Source organism: Anabrus simplex, chromosome 3 (assembly GCF_040414725.1).
Source record: "Anabrus simplex isolate iqAnaSimp1 chromosome 3, ASM4041472v1, whole genome shotgun sequence".
NCBI classification, from domain to species: Eukaryota; Metazoa; Arthropoda; class Insecta; order Orthoptera; family Tettigoniidae; genus Anabrus; species Anabrus simplex.
The window spans coordinates 491,389,896-491,411,347 of NC_090267.1; the positions used below are offsets into that span (position 1 = coordinate 491,389,896).

At 41.8% G+C, this 21,452-nt stretch overlaps 1 protein-coding gene across 1 annotated transcript in view; it reads right to left on the reverse strand.

Moving 5' to 3' along the window:
- LOC136866556 (ETS-related transcription factor Elf-5) overlaps positions 1-21,452 on the reverse strand; it is a 111,396-nt gene that overhangs the window by 75,903 nt on the left and 14,041 nt on the right. Inside the window, exon 2 of the mRNA XM_067143635.2 lies at positions 8,612-8,811. Within this exon, the coding sequence (XP_066999736.2) occupies positions 8,612-8,717 (106 nt within the window). The 5' untranslated portion in view covers positions 8,718-8,811. The remainder of the gene's footprint in view (positions 1-8,611; positions 8,812-21,452) is intronic.

The window sequence follows — 21,452 nt, forward strand, 5'->3', positions numbered from 1 at the left end:
GCCTAGCATTCCTCACTGAAATATTTAATTTCATTTGGGCACAGAAAGTCTTTCCTGTAGCTTGGAGGAAAGCTATAGTAATTCCAATACCTAAACCTGGCTGCGACCACATGTTACCCGATAACTATCGACCAATAGCTCTAACCTGCACTATGTGCAAATTAATGGAAAAAATAATAAACAAAAGACTAAAATGGGTTCTAGAACAACAGAATTTCTTCACTGCAGAACAGTGTGTCTTCCGACAGTGTCACTCAACAGCTGACACCTTAGTAGTATTAGAGTCAGAAATCCTGGATGCCTTTCATTATGGACAACATCTCCTTGCTGTCTGCCTGGATATTCATAAAGCATATGATATGGTGTGCAAAACTCACGTTATTAAAACTCTACTGCAACATAATATTAAGGGAAATATGATCAGTTTTATCTGTTCTTAGTAGCTATAAATGGCACCACGTCATGCGTTAACCCTCCTGTAAAAACTTGCCTCTTTGCTGATGACATGACTATTTTTTGCAGAGGTCGCAACCTGTCAACCACCCAAACAATAATACAGAATTCCCTTGAAGATATTGCCAAATGGGGAAAACACACAGGCTTTACGTTTTCTTCAACCAAAACCAAATGCATCTTATTTTCCAAACAAAAGAGTGATAGTAACTGCCCAGAATTATACCTCAAGGGAAATAAAATTGAGATAGTAAATGAAATAAAAATACTAGGAATGACCTTTGACAGAAAATTAATATGGAACTCCCATCTAAAAACTGTAAAAAAAGATTGCCTACATCGAATTAATGTACTCAAATCATTGGCAGCTAACAACTGGGGAGCAGATCTTCATGTATTAATGTGCACTTACAAATCTATAATTCGCACCAAACTGGATTATGGTTCTATTATATATAATTCAGCTACAGCATCCTCATTGAAAATGCTTGACCCGATTCAAAACACGTCTCTCAGGATTGTCCTGGGAGCATTCAAAACTAGCCCGATCTCAAGTTTATTAATAGAAGCTAATGAACCCCCGCTTCGGACTCGTAGAAAACTAACTATCAACTACGCAGTGAAGATAGCGGCCTCTCCTCACTCCAGAGCACACGAGTATGTTTTCCCACGCTATCAGCCTCAACGCTATTCCTCACAACAAAAGAGACATATACCTTTCCACGTTAGGTTTACGCAATACTTACAGGAAATTAATTCTTCAGTTCCCCCGATTGCTTCAAGAACTAAAAAAGACATCACATTCCCCCCATGGAAAGCTGAACCACCACCAACAATATTAGATTTAAGTGAATTCAATAAAGAAACAACAGATAGTACCGTATTTAAACAAATGTTATCTGAAAAGTGTGAAAGTCTGCCCAGACACACTCCTATATACATTGATGGCTCAAAAACCGAATATGGTAGCGGCTGTGCTGTTGTCCACCCCGATCATACAATGAAGTATACACTACCAGCTACATGCTCCATATTCACATGTGAACTGTATGCTATCCTAAAAGCTATGGAATACAAAAAGAGTTCCCCCAAAAAAGAACCTTTTCTAATCCTTAGTGATTCTTTATCAACAGTAAAACTCATTCAAAATGCATCATCCTCAAATACATTAGCACAAGACATACTGCAAACTTACAATACCGTGAAAAATAAAGGACAGCAAGTTACCATAATATGGATTCCCTCACATAAGGGAATAAAAGGCAATGAACAAGCTGATATATCAGCTAAAGAAGCAACTCGTCTTCCTGTACATGATCCAAACTTTCTAATCCCCTACACCGACGTTGCTCCTTTTCTTACTACAAAGATCCGAAAACAGTGGTTAACTGAGTGGACAAGGGAACAACCCACAAGACTCCATGATATCAGGCGTGGATCTACAGATAAATTTGATGTTTCATTCCTTCAGCGTCGAGAACAAGTGCTCATTACTAGAATACGTATAGGCCATAGCAAACTGACTCATGCTCATATCTTCTCTAATAAACCTCCACCAATATGTGACACCTGTCAAAAAAGAAAGACTGTTGACCACATTTTACTAGAAGGTCATCTATACGATCAACAAAGACAGTTGTGTAATTTAAACAAGAATAATAGAGTATGTGACATCTTCAACAAAGATACTCAGTGTAAAAACATAATTAAGTTTTTTAGACAAACAAATCTATTCAATGACATATAATTACTATCTGATCAATATGTACTGTTGTTATTTTTACAATTGTAACTCTATGTAATCAATGTAATAATCCTATATGTATAACTGTGAATGTCGCGATATGACTTTCTAAGTTAAAGCGACAATAAATAAACTAAAAAAAAAAAAAAAAGTTCGGTTCGCCCATAGAGTTAGAAAATGATTCACTAGAGGTAGCATTGGCGCCACCGTCTACGAGAGAATCACTGTAGCGGGCGGAGCATGTTGAAATCGCAGCTGTTTGGCAAAAAAGCTTACTCCGCTGTACTCATCAATGTAAATTGAGGCCTTTTAAAACTGTGTGGATATACATAAGGTTTAAAATTCTTACATGGAAATATTCTCAGATACTACAGTATACTTGCGATGCTTCTCTCCAGTAAAACAGAAAGCCCAAAAGTATGAATACACGACTAAATGCGTAATTTAAGAGGACGTTGTTCAGGTGCAGTTAATGAACACAGAATCAATTTACTGTTCATATCAAGTCTTCTAACAACATACGTTTGGAAGGACGGCTCGTATATTTCGCTATTTTTTGTGTAAATGACCAGAAATTTTGTATAATTCTGCCCAACGACAGAAAAGTACGAAGCGGATGAGCGAATGTTTAGGCCTAAAAGTGTTGGCGAGATTTTGGGGTAAAGTAGACAAAATATTATCATCGCCAGTTTAGACCCTAACATTCTGAGCCCAAGTTGGCAGGTTCGAGCCTGGCTCAGTCCGGTGATACTTGAAGGTGCTCAAATAAGTCAGCCTCTTGTAGATAGATTTAGCGGCACATGGAAGAACTCTCGTGGGAAAAAATTCTGACACCTCAGCGTCTCCGAAAACCATGCAAGTACTTAATGGTACTTAAAGCCATTATTATTATTATTATTATTATTATTATTATTATTATTATTATTATTATTATTATTATTATTATTATTATTATTGTACCGGGCGGTACACCTCCACGCCGCTAATTCAAAATTTGCGCCTGTTGAAACTCCTCTACTGGAGGAAGCCTGAACTTTAACAACCATGTTAATTCTAAAGTTTCTCAGAAGATGTCGCTATTGTAAATTTTGAAGAGTTCTGAACTGTGTCTTTTTCGATTTATATTTGTTTTCTCTGTAGCAAGAAGTGTGAACATTCTCTTCTAGATGGCACCACTTAAGAACTACAATTGCACCCTAGTGCAAAGTGAAGGAACTTTTCTTTGAAGAAATTTTGTAGTCATAAGTTTGCTCTTTGTTAAATTTCTTTCTGTCATTGTATGAGTTGGCAATGTTAATCTGTTCGTTCCGCCAGTTTTCAAATTAGCCAATCCCGAATTTCTTAAATTAATTTTCGACCAATCGGGGCTTTCTTCCCCAACCTACTCTGTAACTGTGTTCGGTAACCAATAAAATTTTGTGGGCGGGTTGTAATCATTCATGAAACGTCTCGAATCTTCCACGAGGATATATAAACTGCTGATTTTCTGGTCTCGGGGCCACTTCAGTAACATCTTTCCTAGTGTGATTATATAGCAGGGGGCGGGAAGCGCCCCTTTCTTCCGGCGGCAGTTCATCCATCAGGTAATGGCCTTTTAATAACTTCTTTGTTTGCTAGCTCAGCAGTTTAACCCTCGGGGCGGGTTCGAGACTTTCCTCATGTAATCTATATTTAAAATGTAAAAGACACTTGGTATAAAGTCTGTCTCTTTAACTACAAATTGGGATAGAGAGTGCCTAACCCTCTCGAGCTCCCATTCATTTTGTTTTGAGGTGACTACATTTTTATAATTGTTTCCCTTCCACTCGTAATGTCATAACATCTTTCAATCGTGTCACCTCCGTAGTATGGGATTAGCCCTTGCATAAGCGACCTAGTGCCAAATAGGTTTTAAAGAAATGTATTAGGAGTGCAGTTACGCCTCCTCTCAAGTTGGTATTTTTGGGGCCATGTAATTGCCCTGTTTCTTTATGGAATAGGCCTCAGTAGGTTGGGTATTTTTACCCCTGTTTTCTTGTGCTTGGAGGTCAGCTTGAAGGTGGAGTTTGGTGTGGCCTTTGATAGGCTTGAACTTTGAGAGCGGGTTGCTCTTTCTTATGTTGGTTTCTGTGTGCCTCGAGCAGGCTTTACTGAGTAATAGGGAGCAAGTGCTCCTGGGCATGATTGGGGTTTTCTGCCCCTTTGTCAAACCTTGTATTTGAGTAAAGTGGGGCTAATTGCTCAAGAATTGTGAATCTGGGGCTCGAAGCCCAAAATCCATTAATAAACTGTAATTGTACTTTCTTCACTTGTGGATATACAAATGAGTTCCTGTTATACTTGTTATTTCTTGATCTTGAAAAGAAAATATAACCTTGTAAAATTTTAAATTAACTTTAATTTCGTAAGTTGAGACCTGTTCATCTCAGCACCTTCTTTCACCCCTGCTGATCCACCAAACCACGGTAACAATTATTATTACTGTCGATGTTTTCTAAACGTGATTACAAGTGGAAATATGACACTCGGTTGTGGTTTCAGTCTATTATGGAGTTTTTATTTAGCTTTTCCTGAAATGTATAATTTGCTTTAAGATTTTAACTTTTAAAATGATTTCCGGTAATGGAAAGGGAGAGTGATAAAATTATTTGATTGAAGAGAAATGAACAAATACAATATTTTTTACAATTTGATTTACATTGCATCGACACAGATAGGCCTTATGGCGATGATGGGATAGGAAAGGACTAGGAGTGGGAAGAAGCACCCGTGGGCTTAATTAAGGTACATCCCCAGCATTTGCGTGGTGTGAAAATGAGAAACCACGGAAAACCATCTTCGGGGCTGCCGAGAGTGGGGTTTGAACCGACTATTTCCCGAAAGCAAGCTGGCAGCTACGTGAACTAAAACCTTCTGCCACTCGCTTGGTATCATTCACAAGATTTTTCTGGATATTCACTTTCAAAGGCATGGTCATTCAGTGAAAAGAAAATGTCATCCCTTATATTTCGTAAAACATTAATTTCAGTCTTCAAGGTAAGATCCAAAGAATTTCATTCACGCCGACACGGGAATCGGTGGCGAAGTCAGTCCAAGTAGGCCAATTCTCAAATACGCAAAGTATTATTTTATATGTACGGAAAGTAAGTTCAAGGAAAATACCTGTGAAATGATATGCCATGGCCCTTTGTGAACCTCTCTATGCAGCCATAACCTGCACTGGAGACTGGCATTTTCCTTCAGAGAAGTATATACTTCAATTTATCGGGAAGCTCCAGTAGTGACAGTGCCAAACAATCCAGCTTTTGCCAAACAGCGCGCTCGTTCAACTTCGCACGCGACTGCAGCGCCAATGCTACATCTAGTGTATCATTTACTAACTCTATGGGTTCGTCAGATGCAGGTCTTTTGATTCGACGCCGTTAGGCGACCTGCGCGTCGTGATGAGGATGAAATGATGATGAAGACAACACATACACCCAGCCCCTGTGCCAGTAAAATTAATCAATTAAGGTTAAAATTACCGACCCTGTCGGGAATCGAACCCGGGACCCCTGTGACCAAAGGCCGGCACGGTAACCATTACTACGGGGAAAGACGCAAAGTGAAAGTTACACTGCGGCTGGAATGACCGCTTGGCAAAAACAACTCGTGAAACAAAATACTTGCTCGAACCATATTCTGATTCATCGCTATGGCACCAGTCACATCCAAACTAGCCCCAGAGTGCCCCGTTGAAGAAACAAGTTCTTACAAAGAACTCCCTGACAATGAGTGGTTCTGTAAAAGTTGCCCCATGTAAAATTTGCGCCGTGGAGATTCCCCGCCGGGAGTAGAAGTGGTTTGACAGCTGTCTTAAGCGCTGCACCGCAGGGGCTTATTTCCAAGTTCAAGGAATGTCTGTGAATATCTGTAGTACTAAGATTTTTAAATTAATATATAAAAAATGTAATTCACTTTATCAATGTTGGTTTCTTGCACATTTAGAAAATCTGCATCGTATTTATATCAGTGGGTGAAATGTGTATAACTACGTAGTTTGACTTAATTTACAAACCACGTGTGAAAACATGGAATCAGTCTTTCAGTCTTATGAAGAATATCCACAGCCTGTTTGTAGCTAACTGACAGGGTCAGGAATAGAATGAATGAAGGATGAAATACCGCTAAAGGAAGAAAATGCTGCCGAATGCGAGATCTGACGTGCTTTTCTGGACAAAGATTAATGGATGGCAAATTAAATGTAGGGAATTTGCTGAATAAAGAATGACCAGTGAAAACAGGGGGGAAAAAAAAACCTGTCTTACCCTATGTTTCCCCAACATGCACTCCTTATGAAGTGATAGGGCTCAAGAATGAACCATAGCTACTGCCAAGGCAAGGAAATTGTGTGCCCTGGCGAGGCCTGTCGCATTCGCCTGGGTATAAAAGATTAATAAATGACAAATTAAATTGTTTCAAACAGTGATGCTGATATAAAGATGAAGAGCCGTACGCGTAGAGACGTGCGGCTGTGAGCTTGCATCCGGGAGATAGTAGATTCGAATCCCACTATCGGCAGCCCTGAAAATGGTTTTCCGTGGTTTCCCATTTTCACACCAGGCAAATGCTGGGACTGTACCTTAATTAAGGCCACGGCCGCTTCCTTCCAACTCCTAAGCCTTTCCTATCCCATCGTCGCCATAAGACCTATCTGTGTCGGTGCGACGTAAAGCCCCTAGAAAAAAAAAATAAAGATGAAGAAATCAGAAATTAGGAATAGTTTTATGCATGCGGGACGAGGATTTGTGACGAGGCTGGAAAACCCTGATAAAGGGTAAGTAGGGAGTGGACACTGTCACATTCTGAAATACGACACTTCCCTGTGGAATTCCCAAACAAGACCTCTCGCTAATGAGATCCTAGAATGATTAATGACCACGGCGCAAGTTTTACTGATTTTAACACGGCGCAACTTTTACTCGGCGCAGGTTTTACTGATTTTAACACGGCGCAAGTTTTACGACACCAAATGAGTAGGCCTACGTATCTTCCAGTATCATTCCTCATTTGAAATACGCACCAGTGATTTCATGCGAAGTTGAAAGGTCTTTTTCTTTATATAAGAACATCCTAACATAAAGAAGGCATTTCATGACCGCAGAAAATGTGGAACAATATTTTGTTATTAATTGAGTCTCCAAATGAAAATTGGCGGTTGAATAACATCTGCACTTTTAACTTTTTTTCGGTTTTGTTTCCTTTTCTGTGTACAAGAATCATCATCATCATCATCTGTTAACCCTCCAGGTTCGGCTTTTCCCTCGGACACAGCGAGGGATCCCACCTCTACCGCCTCAAGGGCAGTGTCCTGGAGCTTCAGACTCTTGGTCGGGGGATACAACTGGGGAGTATGACCAGTACCTCGCCCAGGCGGCCTCACCTGCTTTGCTGAACAGGGGCCTTGTGGAGGGATGGGAAGATTGGAAGGGATAACAAGGAAGAGGGAAGGAAGCGGCCGTGGCCTTAAGTTAGGTACCATCCCGGTATTCGCCTGGAGGAGAAGTGGGAAACCACGGAAAACCACTTCGAGGATGGCTGAGGTGCGAATCGAACCCACCTCTACTCAATTGACCTCCCGAGGCTGAGTGGACCCCGTTCCAGCCCTCGTACCACTTTTCAAATTTTCGTGGCAGAGCCGGGAATCGAACCCGGACCTCCGGGGGTGGCAGCTAATCACGCTAACCACTACACCACAGAGGCGGACCTGTGTACAAGAATACATCAAATAAAGCTTAGGTATTGTTACATTTTTTTCTTTGCTATATATTTAACTACATATTTTGTCAATTTTAGCTACATATTTATTTACCTATTTCTCATTTTTATGTTACATATAATCCGGGCTCTGCTGATTATATAGAGGATGATTTTCCAGTTGTACTTCCTCTTAAAACAATAATCACCACCACCACCACCATCACATTAACTCCTCTGGTGAGGCTGGCGTCAGGAAGGGCATGCGGTCATAAAAACTCGTCACAACATATTTATGTCACCTCATACCTACCTAGCCAACGGCCGTAGCCGTGTTGAAACACCGGATCCCGTGAGATCTCCGAAGTGGGCGTGGTCAGGAGTTGGATGGGTTGCCACGCGCTGTTGGTGGGGGGTAAGGGAATGGAGGAGCGGAAAGGAACTGGCCACCCTACCGCACGTAAACTCCGGCTCAGGAAAACCTCTGCGGAGGTTCGGACCTGCCTTCGGGCAGAATAACCCTTACCTATACCTACCTCGTACAGAAATGGGACAAGGGTTGGACAAACATACAAGCGCGACGTAAAACCACTAAGAAGACTGATAGTGAGCTATGATAATTTGTTCCGAAGTGAATACACAAAGATAAACTTGTGACCCAAACCCACTACCATGAAGTACATGCAGAGCCTTCCTTACCTGTTCTTGGCGTACAATGTTGATAAGATGGAGCGAACACTGTTCCTCGACATGCATTAGCACAGTAATGAGATCCTCCCGGGTGATGAAAACTTCCTGTGTTCATCTTGACGATGAAGCTATCCTCTTTTCTACCAAGATAAAATCCCCTTTCTTCCAATGAGAAAACGAATGTCTCTATGGTCACATCGCCTCCATACCTGTAACACGGAAAGGAACATAATGTAAATACTAGAAAACCCATGCTGCTCCGCAGATCAGATAACTCGTCTTGATAAGTCCGCTCTTTTGGTTTTTATGAACCTTTAATAACAAGCGCGTTATGGTATACCACAGCTCCTCGTCAGAATCGCCCATTTTGTCGTCATCATGCCGTCTGTTTGGTAAAAATCTATCCATATACTAGCTTTCTTTTTATCCTGATATAAATCTTGGTATTCTGTCGTAGAAGGTATGGTATTTTTAATCGCATTTCTTCTATATAGAACGGTTGTCTTGTGAGCTCATAGGTTAGACTCGAAGGAACGGTTTTTGCCAGGCAGAGAACTTTTAAGACACATGACCTTCAGTTTTTCTAGAGTAGCTAGGTTATCCTTTGATAGGTGTTCCCAGATAACGTCTAAGGCATACAAGGTATGTCATGACGGGGTCTGTTTATACGTAGACTTTTTCTCTCAGCAGCATTTAACTTACTAAGAACGCTCTGCCATCTGTTGAATATATTTGGAAGCTGGGGAAGGTTAGACAATCAAAGAGTGCCTAGCAAGGAATAGTATTGTTCTGTGATCAGAGGAAGTGTATACTCTCTGGCATGACAGGTAATAATCAAACTTGGCTGCATGCAATGACATTACTAAGGATGAAAATTACATATCAGAATATTAATGAAAGTGTTGGTCGCTTAGCAACCTGCAAAGTACAGAATGTATTGCGGGTTAGGCTGATTCTCCACGAGCAGGTAAAACGCCGCCGTTCGCCCGCCTGACCGCTCAAACTTTTAGCCTTTTCTACACGAGCGTTTGAACTGACGCCTGTAAACAGCGCCAAAAACGCCAGCGACACGCGCAGCCATTCTCCACCAGCGATAAACATGCCATACTATAATGATGGACGTCGTACAAATAGGTTTTGTTGTCGGAGCTGTTCAATTACAATTATTAGCAATATTGAAAAATAAACCTGGTAAGAAAAGACGTTGCTGGACTCACTCTGCGTTATCGAATCGGCTCACCACTGGACAATTTCATTTAACGTTTTGCGAACACATGAGCTACCCGGAAACGTTTTTTCAATATTATAGAATGTCAGTTGCTTCATTCGATGAGCTGTTTGAACTTATTAAGGTGCATATTACTAAACGAGTGAAATGCTAGTTTAGGGGAAGGCCTGAAAATTAATTCTCAAATATTTATATCGTCCCTGTTCTGCCAAAACGGCGAATGTTACAGTGCTCTTCGTATGCATTATTTCCCTTAAGACTGGTCACGCCTTCAAGCCATATATTTATTTATATGCAGTCCATCAGAACAATTTTCGTTGAGTTCAGTTTCCTATGTGCGTGTGTAAAGGAAAATGAACTTTACTGTACCATACTGAAGGAATGTATATTTGCATGACATTTACCCGCTTCTAGAGTGTGATGTATTTAAGGTTCATTTTCCTTTACACACCCGCATAGGAAAATGAACTCAACGAAAATTGTTCTGATGGAATGCATATCCATATGTGGCCCGGAGGCGTGACCAGTCTTAAGGGAAATAATGGATAGGAAGAGCATTGCCACATTCGCCGTTTTGGCAGAACAGGGACGATATTATTAGTGGTCTTATCGATAAATATTACATAACTCAAGTTATATAGAATTAAATTTCCGGTCATTTATGTCTCATGCATGTTTACCGTATCGGCTATGATAACAGAGACATTCATGAATTTGTATTTTTGTTGCCAAGTCCATATCAACGCTGCACCACAGGAGAAAATGGGTTAACAGAATATAATGAAAATCGGTACATAGAGTCGGGGAATAAGAAACTACAGTCTAAGCTATATACAATTTTATTCACCCTGGATGAAATTGCAGTTTAGGGAAAAGGCTCCTAAAATTTAGTTTTAAATACCTACAATAAGTTATTGGTCCTATCGAAAAGTACTGCATAACAAATGTTAAAGAGAATACCATTTCCTATCATTTATGTTTTATTGCCAACAGCCGTAGCCGTGGTGAAACACCGGATCCCGTGAGATCTTCGAAGTTAAGCAACATTGGACGTGATCAAGATTTGGATGGGTTGCCACGCGCTGTTGGTGGGGGGTAAAGGAATGGAGGAGCGGAAAGGAACTGGCCACTCTACCGCACGTAAACTCCGGTTCAGGCACACCTCTGCGGAGGTTCGGACCTGTCTTCGGGCAGAATACACCCTCACCTTTATGTTTTATTCAGTTTTACCACACCGACTATGATAAGAGTGGTATTTCAGAGTCGGAAGAAAAGTAAATATGAAGGCATACAACATCGAAAGCGCATAACATTCATCAACAATAATATTATATTGACCATTGTTTGTTGTGATGTTCTTTGTCTCTTATGCTGCCACTCAACTCCGATAGATTGGATTACTGCTGCGTACAGAGTATAACAGCCTGACTGAATAATGGCGGGAAATAGCTGGGGAGTTAGAAAACTTTCTTCTTTGGCATGCCATTCCTCTGGTTCATACATTTCCTGATACTGCAAGTACGTAACACACCGGTTCATCATAGTATTCCAGCTATTCGAACCCTACTCTGACCCACTGTTTTGAATGAGCAGTGTGCACATTTAAGGCAGGGGCTCACTTAGTAGTAGTAGTATTATGACCTAGTCTAGAATTACAATTTAGTCTTACTCCGTTTATAGCACCACAATTCACTAAATAATTCAAAATTCAACCCTGAAAAGAGCTGTTTCTTAAGAAACGTTTCTTCCACTTCTCTTTTATTAAATCTATATTCATTTTATTCCAAATTAGCAGTGAAGAGGGGCTTTCACCTCTGGCTTTGAGGAAGAATTTGCCTCCAAGTCAGATAGTTTCTTTCCCCGCCAGATTTCTGTATACAATGTAGAATTCCGTAGCGAAGCACGGATACGTCAGCTATAGAGCGTTCCAACCTTAAATTGCAGTACAGCAGTAATGGGATAATTCCGTCTCTTTCCTTCTCCCATGTTTTGCGGGTAGCGCTGTCCTACTCTAATGCAGCGGGTTTGCCAAATATCCGTAAATCAGAATGTTATCGGTTAAAATGGATGAATATCGTGTTATGTACAGAATTTCAAGGCGCATTTGATGCCGTTAACAAAAAAAAATGTAAAAAAATTCATTTAGGGTGAAAATGGTAATATAATGGAAAGTTTCGCCAAATGCAAAATCTTCATTGCATAGAACTTATCATGTCATAACTCTTATTTTATATTCATTATTTTCCTAATTTTTTCACTGCTGGTAAAGAAGCATTTCAGCTCGATGTAGGTAAGTTTATTTTTAAATTTAAATGATAACAAAATGCAGTATATGCGTTTATTTTCAGTCATGTTCAGGGAATTTTATGTGCAGGCACGAAAAAGTCAGTCTCTGGCCAGCGTCTTTCCTATTGAATTTGCGTGGGGGGTCAAAGCGAGGCAAATGTTCTTCAGACATGGAAGTTATTTTTAAAATAATCCCGAAGTTCTTATCTTGCTTAGTTCTTAATTTGTGACAGGAAGAATATCTCCTTGGATTTTGGTTTCGCGCGTGACTCGGCTGTCTGGTTGGCTGGCTGGCTGAAGTACCGGTAGTGATCTCCCAAACATGCGCTTTTAACATTTCCAGACAGTCGCATTCAGTGCAGTACCCATTTCGTCAGTAGTATGTATAATAGTGATTAAATACATATCAGTGACATTTGTACAATTCTTGAGGGAAAGTGTATTTCGTTTGTGTGGTTCGTGAGTTCGTGCTCGTGCGTGGGGATCTAATTTCGAAGAAAAAGTGCAGAAGGATCATGGCGTGGTTAAAGCAAAGCAAACGGTCTTCGAATATGGAAGTTATTTTTAAATCATACCTCGAGTCCTTATCTCGTTATCTCTTAATTTATGACAGGGAGAACGTCTCGTTTGTTTACGTTTCACGAGTGACTCGACTGGCTGGTCTTTTAAATATACTGACAGCCGTGTGCAGTGGTGTTCATTTAATCAGTATTATAAGATTCATTAAATAAAGATCGGTGATATATATATCAATAATATTTTATAGTGTGTGGCCTCCGAAGAGGCCGAGTTCAGGTCTTTCGAGTTGACGCTGCATAGGCGACCTTCGCTGGGGCCCTACCTGTGATGAATTCTAATTCTGAAGACGGCACACACACCCAGCCCCCGAGCCACTGGAATTAACCAACGAAGGTTAAAATCCCCGACCCGGCCGGGAATCGAACCCGAGGCCCTCTGGAGCAAAGGCCAGCACGCTAACCATTTAGCCATGGATCCGGACATGATCAGTGATAAATGTATAGTTCTTGAGGACAAGTGGATTGTGTTTGTTGTGTTTGTGTAGTCTGTGTAGTTGTCAGTTCGTGCTCGTGCAGGGTGTTCTTAGTTCGAAGAAAAAGTGCAGAAGGATGTACAATGGATCGTCAAATTAAAAAGAAACGTTCCGTAGGTAAGGGGAAAAGAACGCAATATTATAACGAGTATCCTGGATTATTTTTAAGCAGCGCAATCAGTGAAACAGCTAAAGCTACAAGTTGTTCCGAAAGAACAATCTATGTTATAAGGAAGGAACACACACATGGTCCTTAGCGAACTCCCGCAAAAAAGAGAAGGACGGCAGAAAAATGCAAGGAAAACTAAATATGATGAAATTATGCGAAGTGGAGTGCGTCGGGTCGTTCACTCTCTCTTATTTGCTAACATACCACCGACATTGAACGTGATTTTGAGTCGGGTAAATGGAGAAGATTCTTTGCCACGATTTTCCAAAACTACGTTGTATCGCTTCTTGCATGATATAGGGGTAATAAAGCAGCTTTCATTGAAACCGATGAAATGATTAATCGGAGGCACAGATATCTCCGGGAGATAAAACGTTTGAGGGCACAAAATAAAGCTATAATTTACACAGATTAATCGTGGGTAAATATTGGGCAGACAGTGACAAAAGAATGGAAGGATAGGGCAGTGAAAAGTGCACGCCAGGCGCCATTGAAGGGGCGAGTTCGGGACTTAGGCCACCGAAAAGCCGAGGACCGTGAGGACCCGTCTACGCGGGTAATGAACATGGCTTTGTTTCAAATGCTGAACTAACATTTTTATGCCATAAAAACATAAGACAATTGGGCAAATTACGTGAACGAAGTAAAGAAAAAGAAAAATGCGGTTTGTGGAAAGCAGACGAATTACAGGACGATGTCGGTGATGAAAAGTTTTTAATACGACCTTCTTCATCGTCCGGATCATCCTCAAGTTCATTTCCCGAACCCAGTTCATCCAAAGCGGGAACATCAGGCCTTGCAGTAATGATAGAAGGTGTACGTCCAATGTCTGAGAGCAACGCCAGTGCCTAAAAATATTAATGTATGAATGAAGGAACTTAAAATTACAAAATGACAAAGGAAAAATGTGGAACTGTGACGCCCTGTTTGAGTCACACTCGAGCGTGATCTCCATGAGTCGATTTCGCAACAGCGCGCTCCATCTACGCTGTACTGCAATTTAAGGTTGGAACGCTCTATAGTAAAGAATATACTACACTTCAGCGGGTGAACTGCTCACTGCCGCCAAGTGGAGTATGATTCGCTGTTCTACCGCTAGCGGGAATAACGCCTCTGCTGGCGTTAGACCCGTCTGCCCGCTCATGGACGTGTCCACCCGCGGCGTGCAAACCGCCCGTGCTTGTAGCGGGCGAACAGCGGCGTTTTATCTGCTCGTGGAGAATCAGCCTTAGGGTAAACCTTCACCTGCAATTATTGGAGTGATGATTTAATGATTGATTTTATGATTACTCGAAGTTGGCTGAACATAGAGGCCTATCAATGTCTCACAATTCACCGACAGGTAATTCCGGAGAGAATAAGACAGAAATGAAGCAAATCGGTCCAATAGAGCGGACGGACGGATTTGCCAAAGCAAAAGAGTTTACTAAAAACTTTGTTAATATATAGATTCCTCAAATTTAAGGTCGCCGTATCGGTGAAGCGAAAGAACGAGTGCATCTTTCAGTTTTTCTGTTATTGGCGTTTCGTCCCACGGGTTTCGGAGACGCCGGAATTTAGTCCACCAGGAGTTCTTTTATGTGCCAGTAAATCTACCGACACAAGACTGACGTATTTGAGCACCTTCAAATACCACCGGACTGAGCCAGGATCGAACCTGGCAATTTGGGATCAGAAGGTCAAGCGCCTCAACCGTCTGAGCCACTCAGCCCGGCATCTTTCAATGACACGTGGGAACTTGACCAGATTTAATACTGAAGGTGAGGGTAGAGGCAGTAGTACAGGCCTAACCTTTACTATCTAATGTTTAAGAATAGAAGAAAATAAATCCCAAATAAAATGCCCAGGCCATAATATTAATAAATTTGCCTACGATATCTGATCAAAAAACTCTGATACCTACCTTAAAGCGAAGAGTTTGCTGGTAACATACTCCCTAAGAGTCGAAGTTAATACGTGTTAACAAGCCCTCTGTTGAGCATAGCAGGTGAGGCAGCCTGGGCGAGGTACTGGTCCTCCACCGCAGTTGTATCCCGACCAAATATCTTACTCTCCAGGACATTGCCCTTGAGGCGGTAGAGGTGGTATCCTTCGCTGAGTCCGAGAGAGAAGCCAAACTTGGAGGATAAACGAATTAAATACATTTATTGTGGTGGATGGAAGATTAGAAGGGTAAGAGGGAAGGAAGTGACCGTGGCCTTAAGTTATGTACTATCCCGGCATTTGCCTGGAGAAGAAGTGGGAAACCACGGAAAACCACTTCAAGGCTAATTGAACCGCGTTCCAGTCCTCGTACTACTTTTCAAATTTCGTGGCAAAGCCAGGAATCGAACCCGGGCCTCCGGGGGATGGCAGCGTACACTACATCACACAGATGATATTAAACCTAATAATGCAGGATGATCCACTATTGTATCCCTATTTTTATTTCACTATCATTCTGTCATTAACAATGTTACATGGTTTCTTTCAATTCTGTTATATACTGTGGTCCTTGCCATTTCATATTTCAACGTAGGCACCTTCATTAGCAGCACAACGTTGCAGTCGGGGCCCAATGTTCCTGACTGACTGTTGTAACGCGCTACAAACTTTTGTTTATCCCACTGTTTCAACCTGGAACGAAGTGGACTATGTTCACTTTATGCACGATGGGGCACCTCCCCATTTTGCATTGATTTCGCGAGAATGGCTTGACAATGCTTTTCCGGGCTGCGTTATTGGACGTCGCGGAAATGTTGAGTGGCCACCGAGAAGTCAAGACTTGACCCCATTGGAATTTTTCCTCTGGGGATATTTGAAAGAGAAGGTGTATGTCAGAAAACCGCGTAACTTGGACACTTTGGAAGCAGTCATTAGGTACCAAACGACATGTTGCAACGGTCTGTTAGGAACATTGGGCCCTGACTGAAACGGTGTGCTGCTAATGCTGGTGCCTGCATTGAAATATGAAATGGCAAGGGCCATAGTACTTAACAGAATTGAATGCAACCACGTAACGTTGTTAATGACAGAATAATAGTGAAAAAATAGGGATATAATTGTGGATCACTCTGTACAAAGAAGAAGTTTGCTTACCATTTAGCTATTAAAAATATTAAGGAATGCAGAAAAACAGAACAGCCATTGAATATAGCAACAGGAGAACCTCCCGCTGTCCGTGGCGTTCAGCGTCCACCCGTCAGCACTCTTCGGAACTTATTAGCGTCATTTTAATTAGAATAATGGGGAGAAGATACAATTGAACAATAATATAAATTATTTCTATTAACATTATACAAGTACCCTAAACAATATTTCAATGATCATTTTGTTTGTCTATAATATTACGAAAATTAGGCTTCCTTCAAAATATTGGTGTGGCGTTGCCACCTCTTGCCTATGGCGAGGTTGGTTCTGTGCGCACGCTGGTAGTACGATGGGAGTCGAGTACATTAATTGCTGCACTGTTACCTAGTTTTAGGCAATGATCCGCCTCTTCGTTACACCCAGTCATTAATATAGTTACATGATCATAGGACTTCAAGGCGTCATGATTTGCGAGCGGACGATATAACCTGTCAGTAGGGTTCAGAATCGTGTGCAAAATATGCTCACTGGACATTACTGTAGTACCATACAATACGCCTGCAAGGGAATAGCCACCTTACAACAATGTTGCACGTTGTTGCATGTTGGAAGGGGCGGCTGAATCATAAGGTATATACATGGCGCCCGCAAGGGGGGTGGGCAAGGGGGGCACTGACCTCCCCTCTGGAATTCGAAAAAGGTTGATGTTCATACCAGATTATTTCATAGACTGAACTTACCGACAGTCATCTAGCATCTGTTATAACCGGAAATATCTGTAAACAATTTAATGTTGCTGACGTTATATTGGTTTTTATATTTAAGAAAATTGTTAATGTGCCCCCCCCCCCCACTGGAAAAGATCCTGTGGGCTCCCATGTATATGTACGAAAATAAGAAGGTCCAATAGGCCTAATACTGCCTTGAGGTATTTCCCTCTTAATAGTTTCAGGATTAGATAAAGCTTGACCTGTTCTAATTCTTTCATATGTATTAAAAATATGCATGAGGAGGTATCCTGAACTATATAGGCTAACTTTGTTGAATTCTAGGAAATACCTCCTAACTCATAAGGCTGATGGTGTCTAACTTTTAAGATAAGTCTAAGTAATACTTAGTGGATACGTATCATAGATATTAATTATTTCTTGTAACATTTTGATAACTGGAATATCTTTGGTATTTTGTAGTACTAACAAAACAAACTCATGCTTACAATACATGAATACTCTCGCTCTCTCTCTCTCTCTCCAGTTGGTGGACATCCGCGATTGGCAGAGAAGAGTATTCATTCGTCTTCTTTCTTAGTTATGTCTATTCAAAGAGCGCTTTTGAACTTGTTCGTTGACTTGATGGTTTTCGCCTTCTTATCCTCCCAAAATCTGTCCGTGAATGCACTGCGTTGCATCTTGCGTTCAGCTGACCACTTCCTACCAGTTTTCTTTTTAGATATCTCCACGAATTTGTGCTTAACTACTACAGTATTGTGCTGAAAGCTCCACGATCTTCTATGATATTGTCCGTGATATCCATTAGTTTCTTCTAGCCAGTTTATTTTGACCTTGTTGAGTTGTTAACGTTAATTTATGTTTTGGTGAGTCTGTCGCTATACATTCTACCTAGATGTGGGCTCAGAAGTTCAGGCGTCTCTTGCGTACGGCATCAGTGACTCTGACAGTTAATGAGTACAGCTCCGCTGTTCTCCTCTTAATCCACATTCCATTTTCTCTCGTGGGACCATAAATTTTCCGAAGAATTTTCCTTTCTTCCTTTTCAATTTCTATAATTTTAGAGTGACCTCCAAGGAACAAAGTTTCTGAGGCATATAAAGCTCCCGCCAAAACAACAATCTTGTAGTGTCCTAAATTTGCATTACGCGATATGGCTCTTTTGTTGTAGAAATTTCACGTTAGTCTGTATGCGTTATGGAATTTAGTGGCTTTTTCTGTGTTGGCCGTACTGTCTAGTCCCGATGGTAGTATTATTTCTTCAAGGTATATGAAGGACACCTGTGAAATTGTGCCGTTTTCCATTTCTAGCGGAGTATTTTTGCTGTGTTGATGTAGATTTTCCATGAACTGTTTTTTTCGTACTATTGTTATTATTAGCTAGTCCTTTGATGTTGAGGTGGCGTGCTTGTCTCTTATTCCAAGGCCCTGGGTTCGTTTTTCCGCCATTTCAAATATTTCAATTCTGGAGTGAGGAGTAGATCGGGGTTTCTTGATACAAGATTTTCTCAAGCTATTAGTTACAGAAGAAAGCGCACAGTGAGAAGATGACGCTACTGACCTACTGACGAACACTGGATGCTATGGTTACAATGATGACGCAAAATTGATGAATTTCAGACAGACCAAAAACATATCTATGTTATAGTTATAATATGTAAAGTCTCCCTTAAACCGGGCGAGTTGGCCGTGCGCGTAGAGGGGCGCAGCTGTGAGCTTGCATCCGGGAGATAGTAGGTTCGAATCCCACTATCGGCAGCCCTGAAAATGGTTTTCCGTGGTTTCCCATTTTCACACCAGGCAAATGCTGGGGCTGTGCCTTAATTAAGGCCATGGCCGCTTCCTTCCAACTCCTAGGCCTTTCCTATCCCATCGTCGCCATAAGACCTATCCGTCGGTGCGACGTAAAGCCCATAGCAAAAAAAAAAGTCTCCCTTAAATATGAGAGTAAAAGATATTTAGAATAGTGTCCCTTATTGACCTTCTGAACATTCAGCAAGCCTACTGCTTCCCGATATATAGTCTCATGTTCATAAAAACCAGAACACCTTGAAAGACTAGAGATAGGAAGTCCATATTCACAGGACATGTGTATTAGTATGTTCTGAAGAAATGATTAGCATTTGAACCATGTCGTCCCTCAGTGTCAAGGTCCACATCGATATCTCTGCGCACCACCACCGACTAGTGAAATGTGCCTGCGGCTCTTGTTGTCGCTATAAACCGAAAATAATACATCAGTGTGACTTGAGCAGACGTGCAGGATGCCTTGCAGACGTATGCGAGAACCGTACCGCCAAATGAGTGAGTTTGAAAGAGGGCGCATTATTGGCATGAGAGAACGTGATGCATTCACCCGCGAAAATTGCTGCTCGTGTGGGACGAAGTGTGTCGGCAGGGCAACGGGTGTGTACAGAATGGTTCACAGAAGGCCGTAGAATACGACGAGATAGGTCTGGTCGCACCACCCAGACCATCCACTGAGAAGATCGACATCTCATCCGTATGGCATTGCAGGACAGATCTGCGGCCTCGGCTCTGGCGCAACAGTGGAACACATCGTACACTATCAGGAGTGACAGTCCGTCGCCGTTTATTACGGTCTGGGTTACCGGCGCGTCGTCCACTTCTCCGCCTATCTTTGACTAATGTGCATAAACTTGCTAGACTGCAATGGTGTATGGAACGATGTCACAGAGGACAGGAATGGCAGCAGATAGTGTTTGCGGACGAATCCAGGTTCTGTTTGTTTGAAAATGTTGGCCGCATTTTGGTTCGTCGCAGACAGGGGGAGAGGCATCACATTGACTGCATTCGCAAAAGACATACAGCGCCAAGTGAATTCCTTATGGTGGGGGGTGCTATTGGGTACAGCCACAAATCATAGTTGGTGCGTGTCTAGGGCACTATGACGTGAATGTCATCCTGCGACCCGTAGCCATACCCTTTCCGCACGACACCCCAGACGCCATATTTCAGCAGGACAATGCGCGACCACATGTTGCTGCACGAACACGTGCCTTCTTGTTGTCACAGGATGTCAGACTGTTGCCCTGGCCCGCCCTATAACCGGACTTGTCGCCAAACGAAAATGTGTGGGACATGGTGAAATGACGGGTGTGGCGCTATGACCCAATCCCGACCACCAAAGATGAGCTGTGGAACCAGGTGAATGCAGCATGGATGGCTGTACCCCAGGACGCCATTCGCGCCTTATACGTGTCGATGCCATCACGCATGGAACAAGTTATCAGTGCCCATAGAGTACCCAGCGCCTACTAGGCAACAGGACACATGCTGAACATAGCTGACTGAAATGCTAATCGTTACTGCAGCACATACTAATGAACATGTCCTATGGATATGGACTTCCTATCTCCAGTCTTTCAACGTGTTCTGTTTCTTATGAACATGAAAGTATATGTAATTGGACACGGCCATAACATCACCTTCACTACCTAACCACTAAAAGTGCGAACCACATCCTTCCGAGAGTTATCAGGAGTTCCGCCAGGTCCTACCCGTAAACACTTCCTCCTGCCACTTACAGAATTTGCCCCTGGTCTTGTCCATCTATCATATTAATTTTCTTTACACTGGCTTGTACGAATGCTGCAAACAAACTGCATTGGAATTATTGCTCGTCTGCTGCCCACGTTTCACTATCAACGAAGTGTTTACTTATTGTGTTAACAATGCATTTATTTATTTATTTATTTATTTATTTATTTATTTATTTATTTATTTATTTATAACTCGGGGTTGTTTTTCCCCTCGGACTCAGCAAGGGATCCCACCTATACCGCCTCAAGGGCAGTATTCTGGAGCGTGAGACTTTGGGTCAGGGATACAATCGGGGAGGAGGACCAGTATATCGCTAAGGCCTTCTCATCTGCTATGCTGAACAGGGGCCTTGTGGTGGGGATGGGAAGATTGGAAATGATAGACAAGGACTAGGGAAGGAAGCGGCCGTGACCTTAATTTAGGTACTATCCCAGCGTTTGCCTGGAGAAGTGGGGAAACCACGGAAAACCACTTCGAGGATGGCTGAAGGGGGAATTGAACCCCCGTCTACTCAGCTGACCTCCTGAGGCTGAGTGGACCCCGTTGCAGCCCTCGTACCACTTTTCAAATTTCGTGTCAGAGCTGGGAATCGAACCCGGGCCCCCGGGGGTGGCAACTAATCACATTAACCACTGCATCACAGAGGCGGACCTATTTATTTATTTATTTATTTATTTATTTATTTATTTATTTATTTATTTATTTATTTATTTATTTATTTATTTATTTATTTATTTATTTGCAGTCCTAGGTTT